General features: G+C 41.6%; 1 protein-coding gene across 3 annotated transcripts in view; it reads left to right on the top strand.

Annotated features, from left to right (window-relative positions):
* ARMH4 (armadillo like helical domain containing 4) overlaps nt 1-19,407 on the top strand; it is a 157,867-nt gene that overhangs the window by 91,714 nt on the left and 46,746 nt on the right. Inside the window, exon 7 of one of the 3 annotated variants that reach the window (XM_065548850.2) lies at nt 4,518-7,351. The exons of the other annotated variants lie outside the window; for them this stretch is intronic. Coding sequence (XP_065404922.1) covers nt 4,518-4,588 — 71 coding nt within the window. The 3' untranslated portion in view covers nt 4,589-7,351. Of the gene's footprint in view, nt 1-4,517; nt 7,352-19,407 lie in introns of those variants that run through there. 3 annotated transcript variants of the gene reach the window in all.

Here is a 19,407-nt window from a genome sequence, read left to right as displayed (position 1 = left end):
GGGATGTTTAATGGGCACAAAACAAAACAAAACAAAACAAAAAAACGAAAAAGAATGAAGAAGACCTACTGTTTGGTATCACAACAGGGTGACTACAATCAATAATAATTCAATCGTACATTTTAAAATAGCTTAAAGAGTGTAATTGGACTATTTGTCACTCAAAGGATAAATGCTTGAGGGGCTGGATACCCCATTCTCCATGATGTGCTTTTGTCAAGAGCTGGACATTCAGAACAGTGAAAGGCCTAACTGTACACAGTTCTTGTTTTTGTAGATGAACCCCTTTCCATTTTTATGTCTAGGAAATTGAAGTGTTTGGTCTTGTCCTAATTTGTAAAGGGAAACATTGTAATATTGTGGGAGGAGCCATGGGGAAACTTCTTATTGCCCTAGCCTTGCTATTAATTTATGTGGTCTTGGGTGACTCTTAGTTGCTCTGAGCCTTCCTTGTTTACATCTGTAAAAGCGGCCTGATGTGAGGTCAGCAGGTAGAAACCCCTTCACTTTTCCTCTGTGCTCACCCCCAGTGTATGTGGGCCCACCTTCCTTTTCGACTCAAAGGAAGAGGTGACCTACCCCCTATTTAAATACAGCCCTGCCACCTGCATGCCATCTGGAGCTTATCACCTTCTTCCTCCTCTTTGAGCTGATAAGGAAACTGAGCCATTTGGGAACCCTCATTGTCTAAGTTAGAAATCTGGGTGCCATTTCCAATTCTTCTCAGCTTCACTCGGTTCTTGCATCCACTCAGTAGCAAAGCCCCATTAATTTTGTCTCCTAAGAGTGACTGTTGAATTTACCCTTCTTTGCTATCCTCCCTGCCTTCAGCCAGCATCATGTCTTGACCAAACTATTGCAGGAGCCTCTTTACTGATGTTCTTTCTTGCAGCTTCCTCTATTTCCAGTCCCTTCTCCACACTGTTCAGAGATATCTTTCTAAAACACAAATCTTATTATGTTCATTATCAGCAACTCCACCGAACAAATATTTACGGTGTGAACAGGTGTTATAACAGGTTCTGAGAGATGATCAATTTGAATAAGACAGTATGGTCCCATTTAAATGAAAACCTTGTGTTGGCTAGGCTACCTATATTACCTATAGGATAAAATGAATTTCCTTTGCATGGCCTTTGATGCTGTATGTCAAATTTCCCTTCCTATAACCTTACCTTTGAATGCCTCTTCTCTTGCCATCTGTATACTTTATATCCCTGCCACCAAACTCTTTTTAACCTGAGCATGCAGTGTTCTTCCATGTTTCTAAGATTTTGCATATCCATGTCTCTATGTCAGGAATTCCCTTTCCAACTTCTCCCTTGGCCTACCCATTGTTCCATATCGGATGAAACTGTCATCTTTTTTGGGAGAATTCTCATGAATCTATTACTTCCTTGTTTATACTTGTACAGTCCTTTATTCATAGCATTCTATTGTATTTTTAAATGTCTGTCTTATGAGACTGTGAGCTACTTGAAGGCAGAAAATTTATGCCATATTCATCGTTGTATTGCCTATGATCTATCGTAGCATATAGCACATTTTCAGGGCTCAATAAGTGATCGCTGATTACTAAAGTAAGTGAATGAACATACACTTATTTCCACCATGCATGCATGAGTGGAAGTGGATATCACAATGTTTCTTATCTCAGTGGAATTGTCAGTAATTGTGGAAAGAAGACATTTTGAAGTTAACACTAGCTTTGATCTTGTTGATCTTCCAGGTAAGTCTTTGATATCTGCAGGTAGAACATGAGCTGATGATGGTGATGATGTTCAGGGAATCTTTGGACTAGATCTTTAGAGTTCTCTTTATCTCTCTCTCTCTCTCTTTTCTGTTTTTTCCGAGACAGAGTCACCCTGTCACCTAGGCTGGAGTGCAGTGGCACAATCTTGCTCATTGCAACCTCTGCCTCCTGGGTTCAAGTGATTCTCATGGCTCAGCCTCCCAAGTAGCTGGGATTACAGGTGCGCACCACCATGCCCAGCTAATTTTTGTATTTTTAGTAGAGATGGGGTTTCACCATGTTGCCCAGGCTGGTCTCGAACTCCTGACCTCAGGTGATCTGCCTGCCTCGGCCTCTCAAAGTGCTGGGATTACAGGCATGAGCCACCATGCCTGGCCTAGAGTTCTCTTTAAGCTGTAAAAGTTGATAACTTTATTTTGGTTATATCAATTCAATTCCAAGGGTTGGAACACTTTCCTGGTACCACTTTTGCCTGCTGGCTGAGAAACAAGTGTCGTTTGCTGAACATATCTTGTCACTGTCTCTTTTCCTGGTACTCTGAAATCCACTTCTGTGTTCCTAAATGACAAATCATTAGGCTCATTCCCAAATGAATTGGTTGTCAGGTAGGCATCATTAGGCTAGTGAGATGTCTTAGTTTCAGCTGAGTAAGGCAAATATGATGCTATCTAATCATGACAAGCACAAGAGATGTGGCGTTCTGAGAAGCAAAGAACATCTTTCAAGACTACAACATTTTCAAGTGTAGGCAATTACTCCAGTCAGTGAATAGTGATCAATATATAAAGCTTAAGGTAGGAACATTAATGCTTCCTTTAGTGCAGAAACATCAGCATCAGCAACTAAAGCTTTTTTGGAGGGGGTAGAGAGAATTAACTGATAATTCCTTCTGTCGTGGAAAGTTGATTTTTGTAGTCAATTTGCAGATATATCCATTTTCAGCGATGTGAATAATAAAAAGAACTAAAAGCTTTTACAGGATATCTTTTCAGTATCTGCTTAACTCACTTTCTTGCTTCCTCTTAATCCCCTAGCACCTATGTCATATCCATTATCATCCTGAAAAGAAGAATCATTCAGGTCACTTAAATGATGCTTCAATGACATACCATCCATTAGAATTCACAAAAAGCCAGCACTTTCCAAAGAGAAATGTGACACTCTCTTTCACTTGTTCTTTCTCTCCTTTTCCTTACTTGAACTTTCAACTTCTCTTGGGATTTCTTATTTTACATATTTTCATAAGGTGATCATTTTTGCAGATAGTGACTTATCACCTCCTAAAAGCAAGTCCCTGGTTGGCTAAAAGGAGTAAGGCAGGTGTTAGTATTCATCCATTTCCCCATTTTGGTTTATTTGTTTGTTTATTCTGGCTATGAAGCTGGATATACTCAAAGCAAAAGCAATTGGATAAACTATATAACCCTGGCTTTATATCCAGGAACAAGTGGATAGGTCTCTGGCTCTGTCCACCACCATAAAGAACTCTTTTTTGGAGCAGACCACACAATCACTTGGAAGCCACAGAATGATGCAAATATCTTGCTGCCATCTCCCTTCCAGGCTGTGCTGGCTGTCCTTACACAGATTCTCATAAATCCCTCTTTCTTGGTCTGCCTCCCCACTTCTCTTACCAGTTTCTCCCAGGGCTCCAGCTTCATCCTGTAGTTTTGTGAACCAGCCACTAAGTCCTGTTTTGCATTGCTTAGTTAAGAAGGCCCCTTTCTTCCCACTAGATTGGAAGCTCCAGGAGGGCAGACACTTTGTTTATTCACATGTGTCTGTTTGGTATCTAGAACAGTATCTACCATGTAGCAGACTCTCAATAAATTTTTGTTGAATAAATAAATGAAACTTTTAGACAAATAACCCTCTCTGTGTCTGTAGTGTCCACCTCTCATAGTATAATGCTGATGCCTTAGGCTAGAAGATGGAAGGGTACAAAGCAGATAAAAGGTGAAGAAACCCCATCCTGCTGCATTTCAAAAGTGTTTGAAGAAGATGGGAAAACTCACCAACAATTCCTATACGCATAGGAAACAAATGACCTCTTCTCTTCCAGTCTTTTTTTCTATTCATTTTTCCCTAGTTGACATTATATTTTTTTCCATTTTGTATCAGGTCACTCTAAGTTACATTGTAGATTAGTCAAGCAAAATGGATCTGCTAAAATTAGTAGTAACCATATTTTGTTTATTTGTGATAGTATTTTCCTTCGAGTCTGATACACATGATTTTCACATTTAGATGTTTTAAAATCATGGCCAAGTCTTGCAGTTAGTGTATATTCTTAATGTCAACAGTAAATCTTATAATCCGTGACCTTTCAAGATCCATGAAATATAGTATTTGGAAGCAGCATGCAGTACGGCTGTTTTGGTTTTCCCTCATGGAAAAGCGAACATACTGACCTTCCTTCTGGCTAAAAAAGTTTCTCCGAAATCTTCAAAGCCTTTGTGGTTCCCCCTTCTCCCTGTTTATTTTTTTATGAGAGTAATTATTTTTATTGAGGTAAAATTTATATAACACAAAAGTTCCCACTAACCACTTTAAAGTGTACAATTCAGTGGCATCTGATACACTCACAGTGTTTTGCAATCATTACCTCTATCCATCTGCAAGACATTTTCATCACCCCGAAAGGAAACCCTGTACCCATGAGGCAATTACTCCTCATTCCCCTCTGCCCCAGCCCTGGCAACCACTTGATTGCTTTCTGTCTCTACAGATTTACCTATTCTGGATTCTCTGTTTACTCTTGAAGGTAACTACGAAGAACAGGACTGGCTTTCTCAACTGGCATGTGGAGGCAGAGGATTTGTGGCATGGCTGTGACATGTTATAACATGTTTATACATGCTGAGATACTATTACCAGGATTGACCACTGAACACATGCTATTGGCAGTTGCAGAATTATCCTGGAAGTTTCTAAAAGTTAGTGCACATTTTAATTGAAGTAAATGAATGATCAAGACTACTAACATGGCAAGAAAAGCTTCTAGAGATGAAATAATGTGAAGAGCAAGGCCTACTTTAGCTAGGTCCCCCACGCCAGGATCTCAGCTTTAAGGAATCGGTGGAGGCTCATCCTAAGGTCGACTGAAGAAGATCTGCCTCCAAGCTCACATGGTTGTTGACAGAATTCAGTATCTTGCCAGCTGTAGGACTGAGGATTTCAGGTTCTTGTTGGCTGTTGGCTGGAGGCTGCCCCGAGTTACTTGCTATGTGGGCCCCACCACAGTGCAGCTCACAACAGCTTGCTTCATCAAAGCCAAAGAGAGAGAAGATCTGCTGGCAAGGCAGACATTGCAATCTTATGTAACAGTTATGGAAGTGACATCCCATCATCTTTGTCATATTCTATTGATTAGAAGCAAGTCACAGGCCCTGCCCACACTTAAGAGGAAGAGATCACTCACAGACATAGTAGTAGGAAGTGGTGATAACATGGAGCCACATTGCTGTGTAAATGCAGTCAGGCAGTCACTCATATCTGTTCACAGAGCTGGTTAATTTCTCTCCTCCTGTAAAGAATAAATTAGGTAATGAAACAGGCTCATTCTTAAGGACGGTGTAGGCATGAAGAGAAGCTCTGATGAGGGTATGCTGTATACTTGCAGTATGCATAGAACTTACAAAGACTCACCATTTGTATTGATTTTTCAAGGGAAACTGGAAATCAGTGAGGTTCTTTGAGGAAGATGATAAATGATGATAATGCTTGGTAGGCTTAGCCTCCATGTCTGATTTCAGGTATCTCCCTGAGCCTCAAGGCTCCAAAGAATGAAAGGCTACAATCACATCATAGGCAACACATGTGGATAGATTCTCTCTCTCTCTCTCTCTCTCTCTCTCTCTCTCTCTCTCTCTCATTAAGACGGAGTCTCACTGTGTTGCCAGGCTGGAATGCAGTGGCGCGATCTTGGCTCACTGCAACCTCCGCCTCCCAGGTTCAGGCGATTCTCCAGCCTCAGCCTCCCGAGTAGCTGGGATTACAGGTGTCCACCAACACGCCCAGCTAATTTTTGTATTTTTAGTAGAGACGGGGTTTCACCATGTTGGCCAGCATGGTCTTGATCTCTTGGCCTCGTGATCTGCCTGCCTTGGCCTCCCAAAGTGCTGGGCTTACAGGCCTGAGCCACCACACCTGGCCAGGTTCTCTTAAGTCAATGGCATCATTTGGTAAGAATTCGTCCTACAAGATCCAGCATTACCCAGATGTACTCTGAAAAAATTCTGAAACCATCAGGGGGCTCTATTTGATGCATTCAAGAGTGAATTGTGCTCTGGCTGACAACATACTTTCTGTGAAACATTTTTTTGATCCCAAATAGTGTTAACCCTGCTTGATCAACAATATCATTTATCTGTTTTGGCTCTGACTCCTGGCTTTTTCAAAAAATCAGTGGCACCTAGCACAATATCACATATATGGCAGGCAATAAAAATAATTTGGTAAGTTCTTAGGAATTCTTATGAATTCTAATGCAAGCATTCCAAAGAATGTTTTACATTCTTTGTCACATTACTCTGGTGGTAATTGTACGAATGGAAGTTTTTCAAAGTATCAACATTATTGGAATAAATGTAATTTTTGATTGACTTATTGGAATAGAACAACATCTGTTTGTATAAATAGTTGTGTGTTTAAGAGCATTCTTACTCCTTGATAATGTTGTCTTCTGCCTCATCTGAGAGTTGCCATTTTTTTTGCTTCCAATATTGTAGTGAATACAGTGGTTGTGAATTTAAATAGCAAAGTTAGTGAGAATCAGAGGTATCTCGGGGCATTAGAAACACAAACAACTAGCTGCTGCTTATTCTTCACAGGTGTTTCTAATTAGAGTTTTGCTAAATTTTTCTAATTAGAGTTTCACTTAGGATCCTATGTTAAGCTATTCAGGAAGGAGTGAGTAATAATGTTTTGAGAAAAGTTAATGAATGCATAAATATTATAAGTGACAATTTATTGATATGATAATCTTGTGTTTCAATTGTTAAGGCAAAATTTTAATGCCAGTATTTTAGGTGTTGGCAAAAACCTATTGTTGATATTGTAAGTATAGCTAATTCTTAGTTAAAAGTGTGCGGATTACCTACACCAGCCATTTACTTCCAGGCTGGCTTCCTTTTGCAATCTGGCTATTTCCAAGCTACTTCCTTTCACTGCTACTTCCATTTGATATAAACAGATTACAAACTCATTTTTTAATTGCCTAAGAAAAACGTCAATTAAAAATTTCCAGCCAGGTGGAACGTTTCTGTTTGTTAGTTTTAGTGTTAATGCAACTGCTTGCCTCTGTCAGTCTGTGTGATTGAGAGCTACTTGTGCAGCTTGACATGGGCATTGATTTTGCTTTCTTATTGATCAAGGTAGACATGGGCTGGGAGGTTGTGATAGATGACATTACCAAAGTGTTCCTGGCAAAAGTTGTGCAGCCATGTCCTTCTCCAACTCATTAAATCAAAGCAGAGTTCTAAAAATGATACGCCAGGCCCTGCAAAGCTTTCTTGGGATGCAGATAATCAGATTTTCTGCTTATTTGGAAAGCACCATGACCTGCCTACTGATCTTTAATAAACTGTTATTTTAAAAGAATACATGAATCCTCTTTCCCATCTTTATCTTGAAAAACTCTCCCCCTTGAACCTGTGGCTCTTATTATGGATCGAATTGTGTTCCCCCAACCCAGAAGATACATTGAAGTCCTAACCCTCAGGTCTTGTGAATATGACCTTAGTTGGAAATAAAGTCTTCATATATTTAATCAACTTAAGATGGGGTCATTAGGATGGGTCTTAATCTAACATGGCTGGTATCCCTATAAGAAGAGGGAAGTTTCAACACAGACACAGACATGCAGGGAGACCACCATGAGAAGACACAGAGACACATTGACAGAGGGAGGAGGTCACTTGAAGACTGAGGTAGAGATTGGAGTTATGTTCCCTGAAGCTAAGGATCCCCTGGAGCTGCTAGAATCAGGAAGAGGCAAGGAAGGACCCTCCTCTACCTCCTCTAGAGGCTCCGTAGGGATCATGGCCCTGCCAGTACCTTGATTTGGGGCCTGTATTTCTCAGAACTGAGAGAATAAATTTTCCATTGTTTAAGCCACATTGAAGGTGGTGTGTTGTTACAGCAGTGCCAGGGAACTAGTATACTCCCTTGAGTGATTGCTCTTTACTTCTCTCCTCCCCTTCATGGCCAAGCTACAAATTGGCTGGATCACTCCACTCTCCTAAAATTGCCCTTGCTGAGGTCTTCAGTAACCTCCCAGGAGGGCTGCAAATTATGGAGCCTCATTGTCTGCATTCAAGCCCAGGCTCTGCTCCCTGCTAGCTGTAGGCACTTAGGCAAATTATTTAACCTCCCTGAGCCTTAGTTTGTGTTTATAAGTAAAATGGGCCTATCTCTGGGGGCTGCTGTAAGGATTAAAAGAGTTAATATAGCTAGAACACTTAGCCTAGTGCCCGGCACATAGCTAACATTTAATGGGCACTGTTTCTGTTAGTATCATTTGCTGCATGTGGCATCCCTTTTCAGTTCTTCCATTGCCTTACTCTGCAGCTTTGGACTCTGCTGGCTGCTTTCTTCTCTATTCCATTGCCATCTAGTTATCCTCCATGCCTCTGCCTGTTTCTTTTGTTAAGCCTTTCCTGGGAAGGCATTGTAGCTAATGCATAGAGCCCACGTGTTGGAATCTAATAGATCTAGGCTCAATTCTCAGCTTTGCTCTTCTTTATTTGGGGGACAGGAGGCAGAGTCTTACTCTGTCACCCAGACTAGAGTGTAGTGGCATGATCATGGCTCACTGCAGCCTGAAACTCCGGTGCTCAAGTGTTCCTCCTACCTCAGCCTCCCAAGTACCTGGGACTACAGGCATGTGCCACCACACCTGGCTAATTTTTATTTTTATCTTTGTAGGGACTGGGTGCCACTATGTTGCCAGGCTGGTCTCAAACTTATAGCCTCAAGTGATCCCCCTTCCTTGGCCTCCCAAAGTGCTGGGATCACAGGCAATGAGCCACTGCACCCAGCCACCTTTGCTCTTCTTGAGTGATTTTGAAGAAGTTAGACTTTATGAGCCCCAGTTTTTGTTTGTTTTTTTAAAAAGATAAAATGGGTAAATCTGACCTGATTGGGCTTGTGTGAGGACTAAATGAGATAACATAAGCAGAGGGCCCAGTGCAAGCTGGATTCTGACTTTAACCCCACCTCTGGCTCATCCCCTGGCCACCCTCACCTCCAAGTTGAAGACTGCCTTGTAGGCTGTGTACTTGGTACCTTCCACAGCTCCAAGGGGAGTCATTTACTTGAAGTAGAATGTGATGCAGCAGCCCTGCCTCCCTTTTCCCTGACATGACTTTTGGTGCAGAGATGGATCTGTGGAATATTCATAAGGTGCTGCAAAAAACACGATCAAAACTGTAGTCATATTTGAAGTTTTATCTCACTAGCCTTTACATTCAGTGGTTATCAGGACCCATGGCTTTCATTTCTCCTGTAACTCTCAGAAATACCCTTTCTTGAGGAAAGTGATTAACCAGATTCTGGCTTTGGAGAGGATAGCAGGGAAAGCCGAAATAGTGTCTGATGGAAAGCTACAGTGTCAGTCCTGATTTCAGAAAGGGTTGATTCTAGGCAGGCAGTGAGGCGGGCTCAGCAAGGTGGTGGGAAGGCTGAAGTGGCCCGTGTGTGGCTTTACACTGTAATGGTTATCACCAGTAGGAGGTGGACTAGAGGTATAGGAATTGGATTCTGGTGGGTGGGGTGTCAAGATCACACCTTGGAGGAAGGACTGGCCAGTGAACTGGAGGTCAGGAAAGGTTGCTTGTCCTAGACTTGGCAATTGGTTGAAATTCAGGAGAATCTGCATCCTCTGGAGTGAGCCAGCCCAGGGCTAGGGTGTCAGGGCTGAGAGAGATGGATTAGACTCCTCCTTAAGTGTGGCCTGGCCGGGCTAGTCAAAGAGGAACCTCACGGAGTTGGAGCTCAGCATGGAATCTGGAATGTGATGTCATTCTAAGGCTCACCAAATTGGGCTGAGGGGCTCCAGCAGGGCTATTGATGCAGGCTGCTTCTGTCACCCTTAACTTGGGAACTGAGGTAGGCCAAGGCTGCATCAGTAGTCCCAGCTGAGAGGACCTGGAGGGGTGAGAGAAAGGAGAATAAAGCATTACTGTTGTGACCACCAGAAGCATTATTGCTTGTGATTGCAGAGGCAGTTTGGGAATCTGGGATCTCTAAAAACTTCTTCCCTTTGTGCATTTGCTGTACATACACTGTGAAAACCCCTGTGCCAGCCCAAACACCCCAGAGATACCTTTTCTCCCTGATTTTCATTGCTTCTGAAGAGTAGTGACCTTTTTCAGACAGAGAGGTATTTTGTAAATCATACTCTTAGAAATGCTCCATCTGGTTGTCTTATTTTTACAACTTTTAATACAGATTCAGTGGGCACAGTTTGGGGACGATAATCTACAAAGTCAGTGTCACAGATGCTTAGTTTTTCTTTGTTGGCAGTATCTGGGTCTAAGACTTACAAATGCCACAGTGTTTGGTGACCAAACCACAGTTTCAGAGTACCATCAGTTAATAAAGTGTAAAGTTATTTTTGAAGTCTTTATATCCCTACCAGATCTTAACCAGTCTTTGGTTATGGCAGTCAATTTATCTGTTAGAATTAGGACCAAATTGCCTTCCATGAGTTAGTATAGAGAGAAATTAGTGTAGGGGTGTACGAAGTCAAGGACATGGGATTCCCTTCTTTGTGACAAAGAGTTATGAGGAAATAACAGCAAAACTGACTCATTAATGCTGCCCTCACTACCTTGTTTAGGAGAGTCTAGAGGTTAATTAATTACTCAGTCTTTTCAGTGCAGATAGACAAATGAAAGAGTGAATAAAGTAGAGCTCAGAAAAAGTAGAAGACAATTGTGATCATATTAATAAAGATCCAAAATGAATCCAACATTGATTAAAACAGAGTATAATACAGTGGACTTAATATGAAGACATGAAAGCATTTCTCCTTTTTGCAGGTTCTAGGGTGGTTTTGTGTTTTAGTTTGTCTGAATCTCACTTTATTTTCTACGTATTGACAACATGACTTAAACCTGTGAACATCCTCCTGACAGATCCTGTTACTTAGCTTTTCAGTTGCTTGAAATCTGGAGCTGCAGTCACAAAGAGTCTATTAGTCTGCTCAAAAAAAAAAAACAAAAAAAACAAACAGGAAGCTCACATATAACGCAGTGTCTAGGATTTTGTATACTGCACACATTGAAGGATGATACCTTTGGAAAAATGAACAAGAGTGTAAAATTTTTCCTATGCATTAATAACTACTGGCTCTGATCAAAGTCCATAGACTTAGCTGGTCATTAATTCTCCATAAATGCCATACAAAGAGAGAATTACTGCTTCAGAGGGTTTTCAGTGGCACATTTTTGGTGAATGATGTGGTATAAACTGGTATTTACAAGGCACTTTTGAGATGATTAGTGTTAAGTATTAGTTGAACCATATCCAATAGTCCATTTGAAACCCTATCCACGGGCAGCAACTGAAGGGATATTTTGGATCTATATTCTCTAGATATGGGGAATGCATACTGGTCATAAATGTTGACTTTAATTAGAGCTCACTGATGAAATTTAGCATGCTTGCCAGGGCTCTTCTGAAATCTTGCCCCCCTTTCTACAGTGATATCACTGTCTAGGGTTGCACAGAGTGTTTGGCAGAGTGGCCTTACATCTGGCATTCATCAGGTCCCCTGGGAGCATGCCTTCCCAGATCTGTACAGACCCTGGGAAACACACAACACGAGAAGGGTCATTTAAATGTGTTATGCAGGCTTCTCCTGTTTCTGAAGATGCCCGGCCTGACCTGTGCTAATGCAGCTCTCTACTGATGATCACTTAAACCCCACAGGCCCTTCCTTCTCTTTGCATCTTTAGGATAGATTACTTGTTCAACCTTAAACTGTCTGCTCTTTCTACCTCTGTCTACCACATGGTTCAGCATTTAAAGATTCCTGTCATAAGATTCAGCCACCTCCTTCATGAATCCTTAAGGACTGTCCTTAAGACTCTCCCCAACATCTCTCTTTCTACTCTGTGGACTGTGATAGAACATTCCAATGCTTACTTGTTTAATTTTACTGCTTTATGAGCAAGTCTACGATGAAAAACAATGGTGGAAAAACACTGACTTTCCTATCTTTTGATTCTGGGACAATTATTAGTCCAGTTGGCCATCTGTATCTGTGGGTTCTGTGTCCGTGAAGTCAGTCAACTGAAGATCCAAAATACTCTTTAAAAATTGCATTAATATTGTACAGGTCACACAGACCTTGCTGGTAAAACAGCATGTGGTAAAGAAACCAGCCAAATCCCACCAAAACCAAGATGGCCATGAACGTGACCTCTGATAGTCCTCATTGCTCATCATACTCTAATTATAATGCATTACATGCTAAAAGACACTCCCACCAGTGCCATGACAGTTTGCAAATGCCATGGCAATGTCAGGAAGTTACCCTGTATGCTCTAAAAAGGAGAGGAACCCTCAGTTCTGGGAATTGCCTACCCCTTTCCTGGAAAACTCATGAATAATCCACCCCTTATTATTCATGAGGTTAGCACATAATCAAGAAATGAGCATAAAAATAGCCAACCAGCAACCCTTAGGTCTGCTCTGCCTATGGAGTTGCCATTGTTTGATTCCTTTACTTTCTTAATAAACTCGCTTTCACTTAAAAAAATTGTATCTGTACTGATTATGTACAGACTTTTCCCCTTGTCGTTATTCCCTAAATAATATAGCAACTATTTACATGGCATTTATGTTATGTTAGGTATTACAAATAATATAGAGATGATTTAAAATATATGGGAAGATGTGCATAGTTACATGCAAATACTATACCATTGTATATCATAACCTTGAGCATCCTCAGATGTTGGTATCCAAGGGTTGTCCTGGAACCAATTTCCCGTGATGCTGGGGATGACTATACTATCTTCCTTTGCTGAAGAAAAAGTAAAAACTAGCTTTGAACAGGAAAAAGAGTAATCAACCTATGACACTCTGAAACTCCATGCATTTGAGTTTCTGAGTGTACTGTCGTCGTTTCATATTGCTTGTTTGAACTTTCATACTATACTGTTCCTGTGTTGCAGTACTCAAATAGGTTTACTAACCTGTTTCTCTAGCAAGGTCTTCTCTTTGGTTGATTTGAAAGTAAGAGTGGTTGCATAGGTGGTAGTGAGTAAGGGACAACTTGGTCTTTGCACATTTGCTGCAGACTATTAGACCTTGTCTTTAAAGATGATATGGTTCAGATAACACGTTTACTCTAGAGGACACTTAGCTCCTGAGCAGCTAAATAGCTTTCCCAGAGTTACAACCTGTGAGAATCCCTGGTCTTTTGTCTCTCAGTCCAGCATTTTGGTCACCACAACTACCTGCCACACTAATTTCACTCACTTGATCTCTGTCCATCAAAATACACACGCACACACCCTTTGGAATATAACATTTTAGACAGTACCACCTTTTGAGCTAGTCACACCTAGGTTTGAATTCTACTCAACACTAACTAGTTATATGACTTAATTAATTCATCCTTCTAAGCTGTATATTTTCCTCATCTGTAAATTGAAGATAATAGTTCATAAAGTTGTTGTAAGGATTAAATCATTTAATGCATATGTAAACTGCTTAACACATTGTGTGGTACCTAAGTGTCCCGTAAAATCTCTATCTCTACCCATATGTGCAAGACACTGAGACAGGTCAAAGAGTCAATGCAAAGGGGTACTTCTTATTTAAATAGGAAAGCATCATACTTCTTATTGTATTTCTTATGCAATTTCACCTAACATCGCTTTGGTTATATTATATAGGTTATATACTATATTGGTTTGAGATCCTTAAAGAAGAGAGAAGTTTATTTTTTTTTTTCTCAGATAAAAGTGTGAGGTAAGCATTCCAAATTGGTAGGTGCTCTGCTCCACAGATCATTCAGGGATCCAGGGTCCCTCTTAAGTTGTGCTCTGCCACCCAGTAGGGCATTGTTGATGTCCGGGGTGCAGTTGGTGGGAAGGAAGGAGAGTGTGAAGGAGGCAAACTTACTCTCTTAAGGTGTGGGCCCTGAGTTGCACATCACTTCCGCTAACATTTCATTGGCAACAACATAGTCACAGGGCCACATCTAACTGCAAAAGACTAGAAAACTAGGGCAGGTGGGCAACCCATGACCAGATAGGGTTTTGTTGTTACAAAAAAAGGGGAGGATGGGATTCAATGGACAACTAGCAAGCTTTGCCTTAGAGAGCCAACACTGATGAGGGGTTGTGTGGCATGGTAGAAGGAATTAGTCAGTACCTCGTTTCTGACTCAAGTTCAGCCAGGGGCTTGCATTATGACCTTGGCCACGTGTCTAACCCCTTGCGCCTCACTTTCCTTAGTATGAAGGAAGACCTGGGACTGCTGATCTCCAAGATTTCTTCCAGCTGTATGAAGCCCTCACTGATCACCTTGTCTCAATGGCTCCCTTTCTCCTCCTAAAGCATCTCTTCACTGTGCATCTCGTGGGACATAACTATTACAACTTTATTTGCTAAGAGCTTTTATTTCCTCTCATTAAGCTATGGGCTTTGTAAAGGAACAAGTATATCATAGCATTTTGAAGGTATCAGAAGAAGATCAAACAGTATATATAAGTTGGTTGATTGGTTGGTTGATGAATATGAATAATTTGGAACTCATTTGATAAAGATACTACAGATATGATTTTCTGCAGTAAAGATACCGCAGAATGATTTTCTTTGGGAATGAAGCAGAGCTGAGCGAATAACCTCTAAGATCTGTTCTGTGCTCAAATTTTATGATTCTATGATTCAGCAGCTCTTCTTAAGTTGGGAGAAATCCCATCTTGGTTTCCTTTGGTGGCGCTCCCTCTGAAAAATTATCATCAAGTTGAACTTCTGGATAAAAGTTTCCATCTCCTCCAGCGGCTTCTGCAAGGTCAATTTAAAACACATTACAAGAAAATATTCTCACCTCTACGAATACAGTTTTATTTCTAAATCCTTTAGCCTTTCAGGCAAGGGTCTGAGTACTTACAGGATATTAAAATGCAGGACCATGTAGTTTGCTGAGCTTTTGAATCATATTTTGTACATTTAAATCCTAAAACAAATCCCTTAGAGATTCACTTTAAAAACAGTGTATTAAGCATTTATTCTATAAAAATCCAAGTCCCTGTTTTGAAGCCAGCCTCCATCAAGTTTGTTCCTGGTAGGAGTGACTAAGTACCAAATAAGTACAGCAGCTTCTCCAAATTCTGTTGAGCATTTGAGTCATCTGGGCATCTGATTAAAGTGCAGATTCTGATTCAGGAGGTGTAGGGTGGGGGTGACTGAGAGTCTGCATTTTAACAAGGTCCCAGATGATACCCTGACGCTGCTGGTCTGTGGACTGAGCTTTGAGCAAGGATGTAAGGAATATTTCCCATTTACATGACACTTAAAGATGTTCTGCTACTAGCTGATTAAATATAGGGTAATTATGTTGCCTCATATTACGGTGATTTGTATCTGTGATCTTTTTAAGACTGTAAGATCCTAACACCCAGGAAAGAGCCCTATTTATTCTACCTCACCTTCTCCTATAAATTTTGCACACTTTCATGTACTCCATAAGCCTTTGAAACTAATTGTTAAATGATAGAAAAGTCTAACTGCATGCTGTTTCATTCCACATGGTGAGTAGAGGATATATACAGCTATTTGGCCTGGGACGTATTTGTTGCTTTCTCTCTCAGAATTAATGTATGAGAGGAAATGTGGCCCCATAGAGAATCAAATTGGAAATATTTTTTCTTAGTGCTTTATTTTCTCATCTACAGTAGAGACTGTTGACATACACATTAGCAAATGGCTTGAATAGTCCTCAGGGCTTGGGGCAGTCACTGCAGCCATTAGAGCGAAGTTATGAAAGTTTACACGACCTTCTTTATTTAGCAGTGGCAGCATAGTATGTGTCTTTCTTAAAATCCAGGTGTAAGGGAGAGGGTGACTACATGATCTGAACCAGGACAGGTGGGAAATAATAAGCATATATGGTTGCCCTGAACCAAACCCAAATGAAATTAAATGGTGAGGTATGGAACATTATTATTATTGTTATTTTTGAGACAGAGTCCTTCTCTGTTGCACACACTGAAGTGACATGATCTTGGCTTACTGCAATCTCTGCCTCTCAGGTTCAAGTGATTCTTCTGGCATTACAGGCACCTGCCACCAAGCCCAGCTATTTTTTGTATTTTTAGTAGAGATAGGGTTTCACTGTTTTGGCCAGGCTGGTCTCGAACTCCTGACTTCAGGTGATCTGCCTGTCTCAGCCTCCCAAAGTGTTGGGATTACAGGCATGAGCCACTGTGCCCGGCCTGGAACATTATATTTTATATCCAAATTTTCAGTGCAATGTAGTACTTTGTGCATAAACTGTCACATACAAATTTTATGTACTATTGCAGGCCTTGGTAGTTTCACTGGCAAGTGACATTCCCGCATAATTGCTTTTGGAAGAAGAAACAATGTCCTTGGATATTATACAGTTAAAAAAACCATATAGGTATATTCTTGCAGGCAGCTAAATCTTCACTGCCTGTTCAGTATGACTTCAAAGGCTTTCCCGTCACTCAGCTGGCCAACATAGAAATGGAAAGGAGTGGAAAGTGGCCATGGTAATGCCAAAGAATCTGTGTGCTACCAGTCTCCATAGAGAAGTGAAGTGGAGGTTTATGTGATCATTCACACAAAACCTGCTTAGCTCCATTCCCCACTTCACAGACGGAGTCACAGACTGTCCTTGCCATCACTCATATGCTCTACTTGACCCTGAGCTCTGGGCCCAACAGATCAGGGTTTGATTTCTGGTCCCACCACTTACTGAGTCACCTTGTGTAAGTTATTTTGCTTTTCTCTGTGTTAGTTTTCACATGTGTAAAATGGGGATAGTAGATTAAATACTTTCTACAGAGTCTTTGAGAGGTACCAAGGGCACTAAATCGAAATATTATTTTCTTAACATCCCAACTCAGAGAAGCTAAATCTTTTTGGCTCTCTAGAGCTTAAAATCCAGCCTATGATAGAATATTTATAAGCACTGCATGGTATAGAAAAGTGAAAAACATGACATAAAGACACATGTATGGTTGTCACTACAGAATGGGGTTGTGACTGATGTGACCTGTAGCACATGTGAACATTCTCCACTAACGAAAGTTATGGAAACTTAGGTGAGGATCATGCAATGCCAGAGAAGACAGTGTGCTCCCAGACACAGGGGCTGCCTTCATAGTGGGGGTGGGGAAGGGACAGACATTAAGCAAGTAATCACCAGTCTTTAAGTTATAATTATGACAAGTTCTATAAAGGATATTAGGTGGCTAGAGATCTTCTACTGGGGGCCTTGGCCTGATGGGGGTCAGAGAATGCTTCCCTGGGAATGTGTTTATGAACTGAGATATGTAGAGAAGGGAAGCAGGGGCTGAGGAAGGGAATGGATTTGTGAAGGCTGGAGGCGGGAAGAAGTATTTGAAGACTTCAGAGAAGGCCACTATGCCTGGAGCCAGCAGGAAGTGCAGTGGAGGTTGGTGAACCAACAGGGACCAAACCCTGCAAGACCCTGCTGTGCAGGGTAAGGGTTTGGGATTTTATGCTGTGAGCAGTGGGGTGCCATGGAATAGCACATGGGTGCCATGGTATGGCACATAAAATAGGATAGAATAGCACATATGCTAATGTTCTACTTGAATTTTAAAGGCATCACTCTGGCTACAGGATGTCTTGTAAGGACTGCTATATAAAGAGTGGAGTGAAGAAGGGACAAGAATAGATGTGAGGAAGCCAGTGAGGAGCTTGTCACAATAGACTGGGCAACAGGAAAGACGACATTTACTGGGAGAGGAGGAAGAGTGGATGGATTCAAGAGTAATTTAGGAGGTAGGATCAAAACGTCTTGGTGGCCGACTGGATCTTGAGAGGGAGGGAAGGGTAGGGTCAAAGGTGACTCCTAGTTTCTGGATGATGCAGGTGTGTAGATAGGGGTGTTCTCCCTGAGATGAGGGAGAGCAGTGCAGAGCCTGAGTTAGGGGAAGAGTAGGGGTGGGGAGAGGGAGCAATCATGAGTTCAGTTTTGGGTATGTTGAGTTTGAGGTACATGAGAGACACTGAAGGAGAGAAATGTCTAGAACTCAAAGGAGAGGCAGAGCTGGAACTCTGAGCTTTGCAGTCAGCATTAGATGGTAATGATGCCATGGAAGTCGGTGATAATGCCTAGGGTGTGAGGTCATAGGGACAAGGATAATGGCTTGGAACTGGACCCTGAGGAGCTCCTATAATTCACAGGTGAAGTAGAGTAAGTCAGACCCTCCAAAGGAGCTGAGGAGCAGCCAGAGAGGTGAGGAGAAATGTGGTGTCACAGAAGCCAATGGAAAGGACTGTTTCAATATAGAGGGAGTGGTGGACTGAGGGAATGCACCCAGAGGCAAACCAACACAGACAACTCGGAAAATAAAAAGCTCTGAAGTCAGGAGACAGTTCAAATCAAGTATTTTTAGAATGTTCCCATGAACCGTGCTCTTCCTCAGCTTCCTCCATTGTAAAATGGGACAGCAGCAGAGTTCTTTTGAGAACTGTGTGAGATGTGCGTAAGATACTTGGCACAGAGCTGCACCCAGCTACTGGGGTCCAGCAAATGGTAGCTGGTATAATAATGAGCACAGGTGTGGTGGAGGAAATGAGAATAAGGAGAACAGGGGCATGGGGGTGCGCAGGGCACAGTCCCTGGTCTCACTGGAGCTCAGCGTTTATAGCTGGGAAGGTGAAAAAGTTTAAGTGAATCCGAAGGAAGGACCTTGGATGCTGGGCCAGCAGGGGTTGCAAATTCTGGGCCTAATCTGGTTGGGAGATGACCAGGTCCTAGAGTAAGGGTGGGGCAGGGAGGGGAAGGCAGAGACCCTTTGGGTAATTTGTCAGGACTTTGGAAGTGGTCTGAAACAGAATCGAGAGGTTGAAAGTTGTTTTTAGCATTCAGGCTTAGAATAGGGTTTTCACTTTCTTTCTGTGTATTTGAGTTGTTAACTAGATAATCAGGCCTAGTTGTCTTTTAAAGAGTGATCTATGAAACTCAGCTGGGGGAAGCAGCAGGCCACTGTCACCTTATTCCTTCTGATGCAAAGTGAAGACTGGAGACTAAGCCTGGAGCCTGGAGGGACCTCCAGAAGCCAAGGAGAGAGTTCATATAGACCATTCAATTTGAAGAAATAGAAATTAAATAAAAATGACTTCAGTCCAGATGATGCCCTGGAATGAAAAGGACAAGGATGGTTTGATGTAACAGATGATGACTTATTTTATTAAAAGTGAAGGAGAAAGAGGCAAAAGAGTTGCCTCTACCCTGTAAAGGTTCTCTATATGAATATATTGGTTATTCAAGTGCAGGTACTTATTTTCTTTGGTGGAACTATTCCTTTTGTAATTTTGGCTGGACTGATAGTTCCATCAGTTGAACATTCAGTAGTCTTGGCCTAGACCAGTGGTGTGCCATGAAGTGTGGACATTAGAATGAGTGAGTGT

This window comes from Macaca fascicularis, chromosome 7 (genome assembly GCF_037993035.2).
Source record: "Macaca fascicularis isolate 582-1 chromosome 7, T2T-MFA8v1.1".
NCBI lineage: Eukaryota > Metazoa > Chordata > Mammalia > Primates > Cercopithecidae > Macaca > Macaca fascicularis.
Note: the sequence above shows the minus strand (reverse complement) of the source record. Positions and strands in the feature narration are given on the sequence as shown.